This window comes from Anarhichas minor, unplaced genomic scaffold (genome assembly GCF_050575085.1).
Source record: "Anarhichas minor isolate MPS153535 unplaced genomic scaffold, ASM5057508v1 ptg000023l, whole genome shotgun sequence".
Taxonomy (NCBI): Eukaryota; Metazoa; Chordata; class Actinopteri; order Perciformes; family Anarhichadidae; genus Anarhichas; species Anarhichas minor.
Window position 1 is genome coordinate 3,759,802 of NW_027466469.1, and position 18,124 is coordinate 3,777,925.

Sequence of the window (18,124 nt, forward strand, 5' to 3'; positions counted from 1 at the left end):
TACCAGTCTTATGTCTGCACTGTAAATATGAAGCTACAGCCAGGAGATGGGGTGCAATTTTTTTTAAGTATGTCCAGATTCATACTTGTTACATCAGCTGTGTGTATGACACAACTTGATTTCACAAGACCAGTTAAATGCTTATGATCATAAATCATAACAGATGTTTCTTGGTGTAACCTTGGACTTTTCCTGGACACAGTCCGTCACCACAATTTAAGATTTTGTTTTCCTCTCTGCTGTCTAGTATCAGTGTTTTGATCGGCGCCCCGAAAGCCAACACCAGCCAACCCGACGTCACTGAAGGAGGAGCTGTGTTCTTGTGCCCCTGGAGCCAAGCTAACTGCAGCGTGATCAACTTTGACAAGCAAGGTAGGGTGTCTTGTTAAATCTAAATTGACGGCCGGCCTCTTTGCAGATACAAATGTGACCTCTGAAAAATCGAGCTCAATATTCAAATTCCAAGGGAGAGAAATTTTCTCCACATCGTGAATCACAGCAGTAGTTGGTAACTCACATTGTTCCAGGATATAAAAATGTCACTTTCCCCAATGGCACTGTTAAACAGTTGAGACAGGACTAAGTAGTGATCCCTCAGCTGTCTCTAACCAGCCATAAAAGTGACTGAGAGAAGGTATAGGTTGCATCCCGTTGGGCATGACCTTGAGGGTTGGCTCCCTGCCATCTTACGGCTCCTAATCCGCTTTTCTGTTTTCATTGAAACCAGCCTTTAACTCTCTCCGATGTATTAATGGTGACTGAGGCTTTCCTCCACGCTCACTCACCCTCACTAAGGTCTCCGTTCTGGGACTTGGGCTGTGTTTTGCAGTGTTTTCACAGAGCCTTGATTTCCTGCTGGACTGGGGCCCAGTGTTGTGAGCTCTCTTTAATTAGGGCAGAGTCGTTACGGGGACAAGGACCCCAGAGGACTGGGGCTGCCCCCAGCTCTGCCAGAAAAATAATCACCTCCATCAGAAATGCAGGAAGCGATAAGGACCACCGTTTGAGGATCACAGGGTCTAACTTATCGTACGCTCTTGAATGCTGATATCGAGTGGCGGTTTACACTGACTGAGAGCAAACTCTGCGTACATAAATACACACCTACATACTGTTAAACAATGGGCTCTGCAGACAGCCTCTGAAACACGAGACAGAGTAGAAAAAACATTCAAAACCACACTTATGTTCACACATACCATAGGTCTACAAACACCTGCATTTACATCCAGTAGTCATGGGTAGATTAAGAGACAATGGGCTGTTGGGCACAGATGTGCTAGAAGACCCAACATCTCTCCTACTTATATCTGTTAAGTCTCTTTTTGTTGTCATTTTGTGTCTCTGTAGTTGTTTTGTGTCTCTTTGAAGTTGTTTCATGTTTCTTTATGGTCATTTTGTGTCTCTGTAGTTGTTTTGTGTCTCTTTGAAGTTGTTTTATGTTTCTTTGTGATCATTTTGTGTCTCTTTGTGTCTCTTTGTGGGCATTATGTGCCTGCTTACAGTTGTTCTGGCTCTTTGTAGTTGTTTTGTGTTTCTTTGTAGTTATGTTGTGACTTTGTGGCCATTTGGTGTATCTTTGTTGTTGTTTTGTCTCTTTGTAGTTGTGTTGTGTCTTGGTGGTCATTTTGTGTCTCTTTTTTGTTGTTTTGCCCCTTTTTGCAGTTGCTTTGCATCTTTTTGTTTGATATTGTTTTAAATTTCCTTGTGGTTTATTTTGAGTCTCTTCTTGGCTGGTATGTGTCTCTGTGACATTTTGCAGGTGAAAGCTAAGGGTGGCCCTGACACTTTGAGCCCCTGGGCCTCTGCTCGGTAGGCCCGTTACAGTAATCCATCCAAGTTAGATTCATGGTGTGTTTGAGGACACAGCCCAGACTCCATTAATAAACAGGCACTGGGTTGCAGCCAGGAGAGTTTAATGTCACCACTCTGCTACAGACAGCAGGCACATATATCAGAAAATATACCACAGTGAAACTTACACAGTTGCAGGCATATTTAAGAGTTAAGGTGTCAGGTTTTGTAAAATTACTTTTCAAGTATGCTGAATGGCAAGTTTTTTCCCTGTAGGTGTGACAAAATCATGCATGTCGAAGAAATTAGCATCTGACAGCAAACCCCAACATCAGATACTTTAATTTTGTACTTGGATAAGGATGTGAACAGTATTTCAAAGCCTGGAACTTGTTTTTACGTTGTTCCATAGGACATAAAGGCAACCTGGCTCACCTAACGTTTTATGAACCAGGAATAGCAGTTTAAGAAGAAATATTACTTTCAATTTTGCCAAATGAATTGATGAATTAATGTTGAAAGCAAACAAATCATGGAGATGTAATGCTGCTGAGGCTTCAAAGTAAAACATTTGGCAGGAAACCACACACACACACACATATCACACACACACACACACCTCTAGCACTCCACCATCCCATCCCTCATCACTATTCCTTGCCTTCTCGCTGCCTGGGCCTCTTCTTAAAACAGGTCCTGACAATGAAGTACAGCCGTTTGGGTTACAGTAACAACAAGGTCCAAGTCTCTTTGAGCTGTTTGATGTCTGCCATAGCATGGAGGATGGATTAAGACTGCAGACCCCGGGAGCAAGGCCATAAAATATCCATGTAAAAAGCCAAGAACATGTGAGGGAGCTCTTTCAAACGAAGCCCTGACAGCACAGATATCAACCACTGATGACAGGGGAATCTTTGACTTAGTTAAAACAGCAACTCCTGACATTGAGGAAAGTGTAGCAGCGATAAGTTATTCACTCATGGAAAGAGCTGTGTACAACTCTGTGTAAATAGGCCCTAAAATATGTTTTTTCTCTCTATGTTCTTCTAGGGGATCGATATTTTTACATAAATGGCGTGAACACTCAGGTCGAGTTCAAGTCCCATCAGTGGTTTGGAGCTACAGTGCGTTCCCATGGCAACAGCATCCTGGTAAGAGCGGGTCAGGGTTGGTTGTTCTGTTTGGATACTGTGGGATGATATGCTATGCAAACAATTGTTTGTTTAATCAATAAAGTTTTATTGTTGGTGCGCGAGCAGGGATTTTTTAAATATGGTCTTTTGGGACTCGATGTGGGGTTGCTTAATGTCCACGTTTCCGAACATTTCTAACACTGAGTCCCATGCAGAAAACAAGTAAACTCAACCAACAATCTGACGACTCTTTCACCATAAGCTTTGGTATTAAAAAATCTATCTGCATATGAATGCTGAATCTGTAGGCAAGAGGCCAAAATTTAGGTATCTGAAGCGTTCTGGTTTCCATTTGTACTCCAAGTAGTATTGAGCAATCAGATTTGAGTGGGCTTTGGTTGCATACTGAGTAAAAGTTTGTATGAAGAGCAAAAGAGGCGGTACACATTGGTAAAAATGCAATCTTGGAACTCACCACTTATCGTCTGACAATCTTACCTTGGCTAATTGCCAGTTGTGAAACAATCTGGTGGTTGACTTCATCTCTCAACTCAAACTTAATTTACGCCAGCAGAGGCATTGTGGGTGGGCCTCACGTGCATGAGTTTGGCATTTTTGATAAGTAGAATGAGATTAAATGAACAATAAAGGCATAAAACGTTTGTAATAATAAACTATCTCTGCATTGAAAATGTTTTAGAAAAATATTAAAGTGTCATAATCAACCAGATGCGCTAGTCCCCTTCCAGCACCAATGTCAGTCATTTCTGTTTTAGCGAGCCTACCAGTTGGAAACCATCAAAGGAAGGGTAACTAGTTTTAACTTCTGTAATAAAATGGCCCAGCCAAAATTACTTTGGCCCATCCAAAATTGAAATCCTGGCGCTATGCTTGATTTTCGCGGGTCATGTCGCTAATCCGACTGTAAACAATTACCGGCACAAGAGGAAGTCTGTTATCTGGATATCTGCTGTCTTCGCCAGAACCCCAGAAATATTGGCCGGCGTCAGACCGACAGCCAATGGGTTCCGAGATTGAAGAACGCTGAATGCGTAACGCTAATTTAGCTGGATGCTAACACAGCAAAAAATGACAGGGTCCAGGCAAAACGTAATCAATCTCAGCTGTTGATAATTGATAGTTGATAATGTAGAAGACATTGAGATAAAGGAACAGTATTGTTCTTGTAGGGTAGACTCATTGGTGCCAGTGCGATAATCTTTCCTCGGATGCTAACACAATTTGATGGTTTCCGATTATTGCAAGTATTTTCAAACAATATGCTTCACTTTTACAAAGACGAAGGGTTACAAAATGAGCACTTAACCATGAGTACAGCAAATGACATTGAATACATTCCTGTAAATGTAACACAGAGCAGCACACAGCTGCTGCTTAAAAGTATAGGAAACATTCGAAGCACTCCCAAGCAATGCTATTTCTAACAACCTATTTCCCACAAAGTCTAGTTGGCTAATGGAAGGGTTAATTAATAACTTCTCAACTAGAAAATACGGTCATGTCCTTTTGTCACTGAGCCGTCTCATTGTTCTTGCCAGGCTTGTGCTCCCAGGTATTACTGGAGGACCGAACATGACGCACCCTTCGCCGACGTCACAGGAACCTGCTACCTTTCTGTAGATGGTCTCAAAACGTTTGTGGAGTACGCCCCCTGCCGGACAGGTGAGCAGCTGCAATGACAGCCAACCGCCGGTGGTGTTTACGTGACTGATACTCGACTATGTTCACCAGATAGCTGATAACTATGTGGGTTTCTCAGACCTTTGTTTGTTGAAAATAGCTACGAGGGAAGACTGGAGTGCAGCTCACATATGCCTGTGTTGAACAATAAGAAGTTCCATCCGCTGATTTAACCCACTTGTTAACTTAACAGCTCACGGAGGAGCATTGGGTAGTTAGAATCTTTAGCGCACGATTGCTGCAACTTGCTTCAAAAATCGGACTCTCTCTCGGAGTCACAACACAGACATGATACACACAGTTTTATATGTGTATCAGGTCTGTGACTTACACTTCCGGAGGGTATCATTCTCCAATGTCCTCACAAATAAACGTCCATAAATTCTCTTGTTACCCCAGAACTTGCCTGAGAATTGGCACATTTTTACTTTTTTCATCAATATAAAAGTAATCCAGTGATAGTTGTCTGTACATGGGTACATACACTGCAAACAGGAACTGCTAATAGCTAATTCGACATACTTTCAACGGTGCTACAGACTGTAAACAAATGTAGGCTAAAAAGGGACTCAAGTTGCAGCCTAAAGCGAACTTGTGTTGCGAATGGCAACATAATGCTTCCTGTTTACATCTCCCAAATCATTCCAAAACTTACTGCATGATTGTCCCAAAAGTCAAAGAAGAAGACTCTCGTCACGTTGCTCTATCAGTATTTTTGATGGTACCAAGGCTGTCCCAACAACACAGTTCTTATATTCCTGGAACAGTAAAACCATATGAATGAATGTAGGAGAGAGTGCTGATATTTGCCATGTGTTGCAAACCTGTGGACATCAAGAGGAAAAGAAAAAGTTGTAGTTCAGGATTAGTCTTGCTCAGTTTAAAACAATATAGTTGGTATATTGAATATTTAGAATACAGCTTCCTGCTTATCTTATGAAGGGTGCTGCCTACAATTTTGGTCAGCTCTGTGAACTCATCGACTGTTACCAGATGAAGCTGAAGCTACAAATTTACCCTGGAACTTTGTTTTTTTTTTCTGTTTTCCTCTGTTGTTTTCAAAGTGTCTGGAATTCAATTTTGGGTCAATGTACAATTGAAATGTTACTAAAATTGCACGGGAGAATTATGCCCTCAACAGAACAGAATGTTTTCATGAAACAGAAATATTATTAGTGTTTCCCATGTTTGGTGCTGTTCGTTGCAGAAAGACACGGACCTGTTGGACAGGGCTATTGTCAGGGGGGATTTAGTGCAGACTTCACCAAGGTAAGAGAAATATTTGCTAGTTTCTACATAATCACATACTTGCCGTTTCTCTGTTTTGGTTGAAGTAAGCAGTGGGGATTTCGCTCAGTACAGTACATCAGATTTGCAGAGTTTGTTTGTTGAAACTCACGGTGACACACAGACTCTGGCAACTGTTGTGTGTTGCAGGACGGCAGGGTTGTGCTTGGAGGACCGGGCAGCTTTTACTGGCAAGGTGAGCTCGCAAGAATGTGGACCAGCATGGATCTTTATATAGACAACTTCCAATAGATTCGTCCTCTGAATGCGTCTCAAAATCAATCCGTTATATTTGCCTGTGGACAAACTAAAGCGGAACAACTCAGGAGCCAGAAGTTCAGAAAGTCACATGTCTTATTTTAACCTCTGACCTTTGACCCTTTCTTGCCCATCCATCCCGTAGGCCAGCTGATCTCAGCCACCACAGAGGAGATTGTGAAGGCCTACTACCCCTCCTACTTTCTGCTGTCCGTCGCCGGGCAGATTCAGACACGACAGGTGCAGGGGAGCTATGATGACAGTTACCTGGGTGAGGAAGTACACTTGAGTCAAATAGGATTGTTAAAACTAGATGTAGTATTAATACTATATACCAACCCTAACAATACTGCTACGGATATGACAAACACTACTTATACCTCCGGTTCTGAAAAGTGAAGCTGACGTGGAAGTGCCTTAAACTTGCATTCTCTCTAATGGCCATCAGGGGGCGACTCCTCTGGTTGCTAAAAGAAGTCAGATTGTATAGAAGTCTATGAGAAAGTGACTACTTCTCTCTTGATTTATTACCTCAGTAAACATTGTAAACATGAGTTTATGGTCTCAGTCTCTAGTTTCAAGTCTTCTTCAATACAACATGATGTTCATTTAGTAAATTATGCTCCCATTGAAGTATAACAGCCGATGAAACAGGGTATGCTTTAGGGCAGACATGTCAAACTCGCGGGCCAAATCCGGCCCTCAGAAACAATTATATCCGGCCCGCGACAAAATGTCATATGTCTATCATACCTGGCCCCACACCACACCACACCACAGAGCTCCGGGACGAAAAGTGGCGATGTGAGCTGGCCTTTTTGTGCGACATAACGAAGCATCTCACTAAACCTCCAGCTTCATGGACGGGGACGAGTGATCACAGATGTGTGTGATGCAGTAAGAGCTTTCCAAGCCAAGCTGTGCCTGTGAGAGACTCAGATGCAGCAAAGAAACTTGGGTCACTTTTCGTGTTGACAAACCGTGTCTCCACTGCTGTGTTCCCGACTGCGCATTTTGCTGATAAACTGGGCGCACTTGGCACATAGTTCACTCGGCGATTTGCCGACTTTGCAGCTCAGAAATTTAAATTTGAACTGCTCAGTGATCCGTTTGCAGTTGACGTGGAAAGAGCACCTGTGCACATCCAAGTGGAGCTGATAGACCTCCGGTGTAATGACACTCAAGGCAAAGTATGACTCTGTGTTTCCAAGCTTCATCCCCGAAACGATGCCTCAACTCCGCCTACATGCTGCTCAAATGCTCTGCATGTTTGGAAGCACATACCTGTGTGAACAGCTTTTCTCTGTGATGAAGATGAACAGAAACCCACACAGGAGTCATCTCACTGATGCACACCTTCACTCCATCTTGAGGGTTTCCACAGCACAGAACCTAACCCCAGATATTAATGAACTGGCAGCGAAGAAAAGATGCCAAACATCTGGCTCTGGTACATATGCATAAAAGAATGTAGCCTTTTTCTTTTTGCACTTTGTCCAATATCCCTTCTATCCTGTTTATTAAATGTTGACCCTATTTGGCCCTTAACATAGTCCCAATTTTTAATATGGGCCCTCTCTGTGATTGAGTTTGACACTCCTGCTTTAAGGAGTGGCTACCTTGTGATTGACAGGTTGCTACCACTACCAAAGCCGTATACAACTTCTCTACGTCACTCCTCCGCAGTCCAAATATCTTCACTCCCGTTCACTGGTTGCAAAAAAAACAAGATGGCGAGGGACAGAATGCTGAACTCGAGGCTTCAAAACAACAAAACCAATGCGTGGCAGCAGCCGGACTTCTTGATCCAAGTTGGATTTTTTTTTCTGACCGTCTGTTTTAACAATTTGGTCGAGAGCAACATATTTTAGTAGCCGAATACCATAAATCCGACATGGATATTGATGGTTCCCAAAAGTTAATATCTGAGGTGTAAGTAACCCTCTGACCTTTTGTCTGACTCCACCATGAGGTCTACATTTTGACCAGGACTTTGGTCATTTACTTTCAAGGGAACAATAAACACCTAGAAAAGTAGTAATTTGGTTTTAATTTTATTAGACACAATTTAGAACCTCCTGAATTTACTGACTTCTAGTGCCACCATCAAGCCAAATTTTAAGTGTAACTGGAAAATCTTCCTAAAGTTCTTTCATCACATTCATATTCCCCAGAAGAAGAATTCTTTCCAGTTTGGAGACTTCATGACTTATCCACCAACACCACTGTCAACTTTGTACACAGAAAACTGAAAAAACCTTTCCTCTTGTTCCACTATCAGGCCAAAATAGTCAACACAAACTTAAGACATGACTCAAGACTCTGTATGTCACAATCTCATTGGCAGATTCCCAGTAAATAGACAGAGCTGCTCAAGAGGGCCATATAAATGTATTGCAACTTGATGACCCTTTCAGGACATATGTCTCTCTTTATATAGAAAAATCTACAGTTCCTCATTAACTCCTTTCAAACGTTGACTAAAGGAAAGTGTGGCCCTTCCAGGTGGCTGAGAAATATTTGTATTATAAGATTTTTTTTGGTGCGTTACACTCCACCTCTTCAAGTCTTTGTTACCCACAATGACTTTGTTTGTTTTTAAAAGAGTACCCTATCGATTTAGCATTGCACTCCAATAAATAAATCTGGTGCCTACATTACCCACAATGCAATTGAGCCGCCGGTGATTTCGGATGTGGAGTTAGACGCAGATGAGCTCACTCACCCTCTGCAGCCTCCTCATCTCTGCTCCAGGCTTCAGCCGCTACTAGCAAAACACACCTGAATCTCTGACCTAACAGTCGGTGGTTGAGTTGCATCGTGTGTAACGTAGGCGTCATGCGTTGACAAGCAAGATTTTAATCCATTGTGAATAAGAAGCTGTTGTAGACATTGCAAGATGTTATAAGAGTACTCTTTTAAGATCGTCAGTTGATCAAGCGCTACGAAGGCTTTTTCTTTGACTAGTAAATACCAATATTTCAACAAAAGTACACTAGATGCTACATGTCGGCATTATTACTTCTAATAATTATTATTATCTGGTAACTTTTCATTTCAGTGATAAATCCGTTCATTGTACCCATCACCTCCAGCCCCAGCTGTTTTCTCTCACTAACACTCTTCATCGCTCCTGCAGGTTACTCCGTGGCTGGTGGCGAGTTCAGTGGGGATGATGATGAAGGTGAGCGTCATGTTCACAGTGCAGAGAGACAAAATGCATGGCTGAGTACAGGGTTGACTGACCCCCAACACAAGCTCTGTCTAATGTTTAACCGCTCAGTCTCAACACACACGATTGTGGTGGGATTATTACGTCTTTCAGGAAGCGGGAACATTTCGAGTCTCAAAGAATCAAAAAATCCATTTTTTTTTCTGTTGGTTGGTCACAACGGTTCCTAGTTATCAGTGTTGTGCTGAAATGAGTTACTAACTGTTTGCCCCCTGCTTTCTCTGCTGCAGATTTTGTCACAGGAGTTCCAAAAGGACTCATGCTGTATGGAGTAGTAAGGAGCCCCCCATCATTTTCATATTGCAACAATTCACAGTGCAAACAGTCGACAAAACATAAAAGTATTGAAGTGCAGTATACAGTACTCGGATAATTACTTTTTTCCATCTCTATATAGGTGTCAATATTAAATGGAAGGGATCTGAAGTCTCTGCTCAACTTGACAGGGGAGCAGGTATGTGCACATCTGGTCGGGGGATTATTTTTGTAATAGCCTGGCTCCTTTTTTTTCATGACGTGGGTACACATTTAAAGTGGCATGTGTAAAGGAGGGCTGGAGACGAAGGAATTTGCCCCGTGGAGAGGAGGCCTATATCAGGGTCAGAGGTCGAGCTTACAGTATGCACAGCTCATGGTTTCTAAAAGCTGCAAATCAAACCCAGAAACAGCAGACCGGCACAGTGTTCATGTTGTCACTTTATTGATTCAGCATGTGCTTTTGAAATGGGAAGTACTGAGGACTGGCAGAATTTGTCAGAAAAATAGTATTTAGTCATATTTATATGAGGCTCAATCTGTCTGAGTTTCTCACATAAAGTGTGTATCTTTTTAAAGTTACAATGTTTATAGCAACACTGTTATTGTTCCACCTCGTGAGTCTGTGTGTGTGTGTGTGAAGAGAGTGTAGAGTAGAGATTTTGTCAATGCGATTGAGTCGCAACCATGCAACATGCAGTCACGAAACTTTACAGATATTTAGTTGAAAATGAAGGACAATTTTGAAGACGGGTGTGGTTGGAGCAAGTACCCCGGAAGTAGGGGGTCAGGAAGTGGGGAAGGGGCCATTGACTGCCCCCCTTTACGCCCTGGATGGTGTGATCCCATTGCAAGATTGTCTCTAGTTTAAGTATGAAGTTCCGTCTTTGTTCTTCCATGGACAGTAGTCAGGTTTCCATCAGAATGTAGTGCACAATTTAACAGAATTTCTAGAAAGTTGGCAAAACAAATATCAAACTAGAGACCATCTTGTAATGGGATTCCACCAGCCGCGACATCAAATCGGGCCAAGGCATTAAGTGGGGCGACCAATGGATGGTCTCCGGCTAGTTAGTGATTTCGTCTACTACTGTCATGTGAATATTAGCAGTTGGAAAAAAGATAATGATTAACAGTTTGTGGCTATAATTCTCTTGTTGGGTGCCATTAAAACATTGCTGAAGAAGAGGAAGCAATAAGATGAAGTTATTCAAACAGTAGCATTCAAACCCCAAACTGTGGGAAACAACGTAAAAGACAAGATGGAAATATGCAGTTGTTGATTTCATGTATTTATTTGAGGAAGGTAACTGTCTCCTCACCGCTCCACACATATCTGATTTAAACTGCCACCCTTTCTCGTCTCTTCAGTGGAGCCGAAGCTGGATGTTCAAGTCGCATGCTTCATGTATGTCAGGATTTATTGGCCGAGTCTGTTTCCATTGCACTTTGTTTTATAGACAACCACCTTTTGCGATTCAGAAAACGAAAATTGCAATATTTCAAGTGTTTTTGTAATTTGCGGTGGCTCCACTCACGTTTTCAATCCCAAATGAGCCTAACACTGGTGGATGGAAACCTTACTTCAATACTGAGCTTCGGCAAAAACAGATACTAACTCAAAGCAGAAATTTGGCACTAATATGACTTTAGCTTTGGAAGTTATCCAATTGTTGTCGACCTTAGACTGCTGAAGGCTTCATATTAGTTTTGGTTCAATGTATTCTTAAACAAAACGAGGACTCTGTCCCCCATCACTTACATTGAAATCTATTTAGGAAGGGTCCTCTTCACAGCCAGCACTGACAGGAGACCCAAAACTCAATGTACTTTCAATGTACATATATGCATTTGAACATTGTTTTGAGACATACTTGAACATTTTTTAACCTAACCTTTAAGCTGGGACATGCCAGCTACAATATGGGGAAATTAGATTTATGGGTTAGTTTTTTGTGTAATTTAACAAGGATTCATTGTGTAGGTATTGCAAGATGTAATAGCATGTGACCATGCACACATGGGGAAGCATGAGTATGTGTGTGTGTGTGTGTGCGTGTGTCTTCAGTGTGGGAGGTCATCAGTGACTGCTCCGAGGTGTCCGTCTCAGGGCAGAGGGCCCTGAGTAAACTGTTAAGTCACAGTGAGGGTGATCTGAGGTGAACTCCCGGCTGATGGACTCTCTGCTCTCTGGGAGAGAATGCTCGTCCCTCTTGGACTGTGTAGTCTGACTCAGCTGTGAAAACACACCAGAGGGGATTTGTGCAAGAGGCCTGTTTGTTTGTTGAATGAAACCTCAAATTTTGTAATTTGTTATACCAGTAACTATTATTTTAACCCATGTTTCATTTGCTTGGAGCAGACCAATGTGCAGACTTTATACTTAGGTTACTCGATATGATGACGATATATTAGAAAATAGAAATGTGTCAGGTGTCAGAGATTTTGCCATACTGGGGGTATCAGACCATTACGGGGAGAGACTGCTCTGGTTCTGTTTGATTTGAGGATTGATTTTAAAGGTTAATTACCATTTTTATTTGGTTATTTTATCTATAAATCTTTTCTCAGTAAAACATGTTGGTCGCCCGTCATCCAATTATTATAGTATGATAATTTCAAGATAGAATTTCATTAGTATAAAGTTGTTACTTTACAGAGGTTGTAAATAATTTGAAAATCTGCCACAATTAAATTTTAAAGTAAAGAAGTGTGGAATTTTTTCTACTGCTTTCGTTCTGTTTGCAAAGTTAGCTAGCACAATTCAATTTGAAGCTGCATTAACTATTTTTTTGGCAACTTGGCAGCAGAAGAATAGGCTAACACAACATTGACATACAGTATTTTGAGCCAGTATTAAGCACTTTGAATTGCCTTGTTGTTGAAATGTGCTCTACAAATAGTTATTCATTCTCCTTTTAGCTCTGTTTTGGTCCCCACCACATCCTGAGGGAAATCTCTGTCTCTTTAACTGATCATGTCAATGTTAGATATGTGACTGGCTGGCTTTTAGATGCTAACTTTGACTGCTTTTACTGCTTGATGCTCCACTATGATTATCAACTAGTTAAGCTAACTTAGTCTGGTGCTGAGCAGGTAGGGTACAATGGTTTTTTAGAGCTTTTTCTCCGAAAATAGCTGCCTACTGCTAAACTCTGATCCAAAACAGACAAGAAAAGTTGACTTATAATTATTTGTGGGTATGTCATGTGAGCCATTGTTAATATGACAAACATTAGTATTAGCTAAAAAAAAAAGTATCTTTCTAAAAAAGGATGTAGATATTCTCCAAATAGTCGTTTCTGACTTATTAAAGCCGTCCCCACCGAAAACCGCTGTGCAAGCAGCTTTTCTACGACCCATATTAACGTTTGTTGTTAGGCGGCGACCTAGCGGCCGTAGTAAGTGCGACAGGAGCATTATTTTAAGGTAGTCTTTTAGGGTAGATACATACATTACATTAGTACGTAACGACTTATCGTACATAACGCAGTAACTTCTAACTTGTACCACAACATTTTCCTAAACCTAACTAAATAGTTCTATTTCACAACATTAAACAGAGCGGTCGTTTTGGGAGTCATTAGCCAACATAGGTTTGAGGACGTGTCGTATTTAATCCTGGAGTTCTCCACTTGAAGTGGCTATAATTTGTAGTTTTACAATAATAAAATCATGTAATGATGTAAAAGGGCTCACTCTCAATGATGAACCTAAAGGGACTTTTCACCTGCAGCTTTACTCGTTCACCACATGAACTTAAAGGTGATGCTATGTCAGTGTTATGTTCACAACTTGGTGTCACTGCCCTCAAGTGGTCAACAAATACCACGCATAAAATTGTAAGACAGTTCCGAAATACAGCTCATGACTGTGAGAACTGACCTGTGGGCACCTTTCCTAAGCTTGCTGATTTCACCTCACCTCAGATGAACATTAGTGGTGGTTCAGCTCTACAGGAAGTCTTCATCATATGTCTAAGTGTGAATGTATCTGGTAAAGCAGTGCTCCTACAGGGTATCACAGTGAATTTGCCCTGAGCCTCGGTTTGACTTCTGTTGATATGAGCTGTTTTGCATGTGTGATACAGGAAGACAAGCCCAATATTCGGTCTTGCTTTTCACAAGGGTCTCCAAACTCATACCTGCGTAGCTACAAATCACTTTGAAGTGAGAGTCTCCCCAAGAAGTGTAACATGACCCTAATTTATCATATGTGGTATGAAATTAAACCGGAAAAACTCAAGCCCCACGAGTGAGTTTTAAAGGCGTTTGAGTCCCCGATCCCCGGACCCCCTACCTCTCCTCAGAAGCTCTAACACTGAGCTCCATGAAAAGGGAGAAGAGGAGACCCCAGGGGACCGTGGGATTGAGGAGGAAAGCCTCTGGGGGTGGTGGTGGAGGGTACAAAGGAGGAAAAAAAAGGGACATGGAGAGAGAAAAGAAAGGGATCTGTACACCGTGGTGTGATTACAGGCTAACTGGGTCTTGTTTGTAATGCGTTCCAGATGGGGTCCTACTTCGGCTACGCGGTGGCCGCCACCGACATCAACAACGATGGGTGAGTGGACGGAGTGACGGCAGGACATGTGATGGCAAATAAATTAGTATATGGAGAGCAAAATGACAGAGGAGGTAGAGAAATGAAAAATAGAAAATGAGACTAAAAGTGAAAGATGAGGTCACTGAAACAGTGTGTGACCGTTTGGAAGTTTCCAACGTTTCAGTTCTGTCACCCTGTGACTCTCTAAAGTGTCATGAAAATATCTGAAAATGCTCTCATTCTGTCTGTATAGTTCTTCTCAGTCTAAAGTTCAATTTCACTTCCCTAAACCTGGAAGAAGCACACAATTACAAAAGTGATGTTTTTAAGGTTTCAGTGTAGTTATTTGAACATGTTTTGGTAGTTGTACTGTATATGCGTTTATTCAGTGTTTTTGTGTTGCTATTAATTTAGTATCAGTGAGTCAGATGGACACACATGATTTTTAACCATGTTCATCACTCTAACGTCCGCAACTTTCAACAGGAAACTTTCACTTTTCTTTAGCCAACTACGCTGTGCAGTTGAACATCATTTTACAGTAAACACTAGTGGAGATCCTTAAAGGTGACATATCGTGCACATTTTTCAGGTTAATACTTGAATTTTGGGTTTCTACTGTTTACACATTTAAAAGTTTTTCTCATTTACTGTCTGTCTGAATATTGCCGTATTCACTCTCTGTGTCAAACGCTTCGTTAATGCGTCTGTCTCTTTAACATCCCCTCACAACAAAAAGCCCAATCTGCTCTGATTGGCTTGTCAGAAAAATTGGGGGGAAAAAGTGGAATACGATGATTTTTTCCAACATAAAAGATATTTTGGTGTCAAATACTAAAAGGGAAAACCAAATGATAAATCACTGCTAAAAACGTAGACCCTAAAATATGATTTATATATCCTTTGCCTTTTGTCGATATCCCTCTTCTCATTTCGCCTTCGTCCCCATAATGTGTCTCCTTCCTTTGCTTCCCTCTCCAGTTTGGATGACCTGGTGGTGGGAGCTCCGATGTTCATGCGTCGAGGGGTCAATGGGCGTCTGGAGGAGCTGGGTAAGGTGTACGTGTACCTCCAGAGGGGCCCTCTGCTGCTGGAACCAAGCCAGTCCCACCTCCTGGGTCAACAGGCCTTCAGCCGGTTCGGCACGTCGCTGGCTCCGCTGGGTGATCTCAACCAGGATGGATTCAACGGTAGGTGTGCTGCACAAAGCGTGGGTTAAATGTCGGAGAACAATGGCAATAAAGCTAAAATTCATGTGAACGTCTCAAATATATTTTAATATTTATTCCAAAAGAAGAACTTTTCACAAATTTCTGACATTGTATTGACAAAATGGAAAACTCATTTAGCAAGAAAATAATCAGCAGATTAATAGATCATAAAAGAAATGTTATTCGATTGTTTATTCTATAAAAAAAAGTATGGCAACTTATTGGGTAAATAAGAGTGAAAAACAGAAAGATATTCAATTTACAATAACATTTAGCAGGAAAAAGCAATTTTGGACATTGGAGAAGCTGGAACCAGCAAATGTTCCGCTTTTCTAAAATGTGGGGGCCCTTTGTTTTATTCTACAGGGATTCAGCCAAAGTCAGTAAGAAGTAAATCACTATAAAACAAAGCAAAACACAACAAAATAATCAGTGACCTTTTTTTACTGGCCCACAAAACCACCAGTCCTACCATGGCCTGTGGCAGTGGGTGTTTATACTTCTTTCTGTCTAGAAATGTAAGTACATTGAGCTGTATTCACTGTTTGCTGCTCTGCATGTTAGCTTCAGATATAAGTTGTAGATGTACATACAAATAGAGTGCTGCAGGAATGAGTCTTAAAACCCGTAAATGAGTCAGAATCTTTGCACTGCCCGTTCTTGGTTAGATGCCTGAAATAAAGTATATATACATATATATATATATATATATAGATAAAATATATATATACACCATATTTGCGAAAACATGAGATTCTTCACACCGTGTGTTGTGGCTGTTTACAATCAGACATGGCCGTCGGCTGTCCCTACGGAGGAGACGACCAGCATGGATTGGTTCTCATTTATAACGGTCATGCCGGAGGACTGATGGACACGCCCACTCAGACTCTCTCTGGCCAATGGGCTTCCAGCTCTTTCCCAGCCAGTTTTGGCTTCGCCCTGCGAGGAGACAGAGATCTGGATCAAAACGGCTATCCAGGTAGCGTAACCGGGTGTCTACTAACACCTCATCCTCTTCTCTGATGTCTCCATTGAACTCTCTTTCCATTCCTGCAGATCTGGTTGTTGGTGCTTTTGGGGTCGATAAAGCGGTGCTATACAGGTACGTTAAGGGATGTAGGAGTGTATTAACAGATGTATAGTCTCTTGCTTTTATTCTTATCCTTTTGTGGTCCGTCTCTCCAATCAGGGCTCGGCCGATAGTGAGCGCCAGTGCGTCTCTCACGGTGCAGCCGACCATGTTCAACCAGGAGGAGAAGACTTGTGAGCTGATCACAGCGAATGAAACCATCGCTGTGTCTTGGTATGGACGTCGACTATTCTCCTTAAAGAAAGCTCAGCTCTACTTATATCTTAATAGGAAGATTATACACTGTTTGATCCACCATACAGTAGTTGTCATCGTAGCGGAAATATCTTTGAATGGTTTGACAAACAGCTTAAGAGTTCTGCGAGTGTGGGCTCTCTGAGAATAACAGAACATGGAAAGTCTTGCAAATGTTGGTTCACTTTCAGCTTTCTAAACTTTACCTCCGGAGAATGTCAAATGACCTCATGTTTGCCAGTTTCCTGTCCAAGCTGCTCCGAACTGCAGTATTCTTAGAACCAGTAGAGGAAAAAAAAGAAGAAAAAAAAGGGAAAATTCCCCCCGCTTTCAATCTCAATGAAGCTCTTTCCGCAAGACCGCTCTAACCATCGTATTAAACATGGAACGTTTTTAGACTGCCGTGAGAGGCGGTCGCCAAATCATTTTTTTAAGTGTCTGATACAAGTAGGCCTTGTTTTCGTGTTTATGGGTGTTTTTTTCCGCTGCCGTGGTGACAAAAAGAAGATGAGAGGAGCGGAGGAGAGGAAGTGGGAGAAAGGTGGAGCAGTCATATGGGAAGACAAAACGGCGGAGAGAGTGCAGTTATAAAGACTACCTTATAATAGACTACAGTAAATACAGTATTTGTCTATTAACACGGACCAGAGTTGTTGTAACTAGGGGGTTGGATGTTTGCATGAATAAACATGTGACTGATCTACATAGAGGAAACAGTGAAGACGTGTCGAAACAGGCTCTTATGTGAACATATGGGTTGTCGACGACAACATCAACAAGCATGACTACGCTACGCCTGCGTAACTGCTCGCATGTTTTTTTTGGAGTTTGCGGATTTCAGATTTGAGTTTTTATGCCACGTGCCGGGGGCAGTGTCATGTTTTTGGGGTTGTCCGTCCGGTAACGTGATACCTCAAGAACGCCTTGAACGAATTTCTCCAAATATGGATTAAACGTCCACCTGCACCTGATTAGATTTGGGTGGTCAAAGGTCACTGTAAACCTCACGTCCATCATATTCTCGTGAACGTGACATCTCAGGAACACCATGAGTGAATTTCTTCACATTTGGCACAAGCCTCCAATTGCACTAAAGGTTGAACTGATTCGAAATTGGTGGTCAAAGGTCACTGTGACCTCACAAAACCCGTTTTTGGCCATGACTCAATAATTCATATGCTAATTATAACAATTTCACACACATGTCTAAAAGGATAAAATGAAAGTGATGACATTTTGGACAGAAGTCAATGTAAACTGCAGCATGACTGATTGACAGAGGCATACTACCGTGAGGCAGTGATTCCAGTTTTTGTAAAACTCATTTGATCTCTTCTTGCTGTCATGGGGTCGCCATCTTGTTTGTCCACATGTGTGGAACGCG

The 18,124-nt window shown here is 41.8% G+C and overlaps 1 protein-coding gene across 1 annotated transcript in view; it reads left to right on the forward strand.

Annotated features, from left to right (window-relative positions):
• Window positions 1-18,124, forward strand: part of LOC142955344 (integrin alpha-5-like) — a 45,243-nt gene that overhangs the window by 7,956 nt on the left and 19,163 nt on the right. Inside the window, exons 2-15 of the mRNA XM_076096838.1 lie at window positions 248-372; window positions 2,845-2,945; window positions 4,487-4,610; window positions 5,836-5,897; window positions 6,066-6,111; window positions 6,319-6,444; window positions 9,313-9,357; window positions 9,636-9,679; window positions 9,803-9,859; window positions 14,168-14,220; window positions 15,184-15,392; window positions 16,204-16,395; window positions 16,473-16,518; window positions 16,606-16,719. Of these exons, the coding sequence (XP_075952953.1) occupies window positions 248-372; window positions 2,845-2,945; window positions 4,487-4,610; window positions 5,836-5,897; window positions 6,066-6,111; window positions 6,319-6,444; window positions 9,313-9,357; window positions 9,636-9,679; window positions 9,803-9,859; window positions 14,168-14,220; window positions 15,184-15,392; window positions 16,204-16,395; window positions 16,473-16,518; window positions 16,606-16,719 (1,344 nt within the window). The remainder of the gene's footprint in view (window positions 1-247; window positions 373-2,844; window positions 2,946-4,486; window positions 4,611-5,835; window positions 5,898-6,065; window positions 6,112-6,318; window positions 6,445-9,312; window positions 9,358-9,635; window positions 9,680-9,802; window positions 9,860-14,167; window positions 14,221-15,183; window positions 15,393-16,203; window positions 16,396-16,472; window positions 16,519-16,605; window positions 16,720-18,124) is intronic.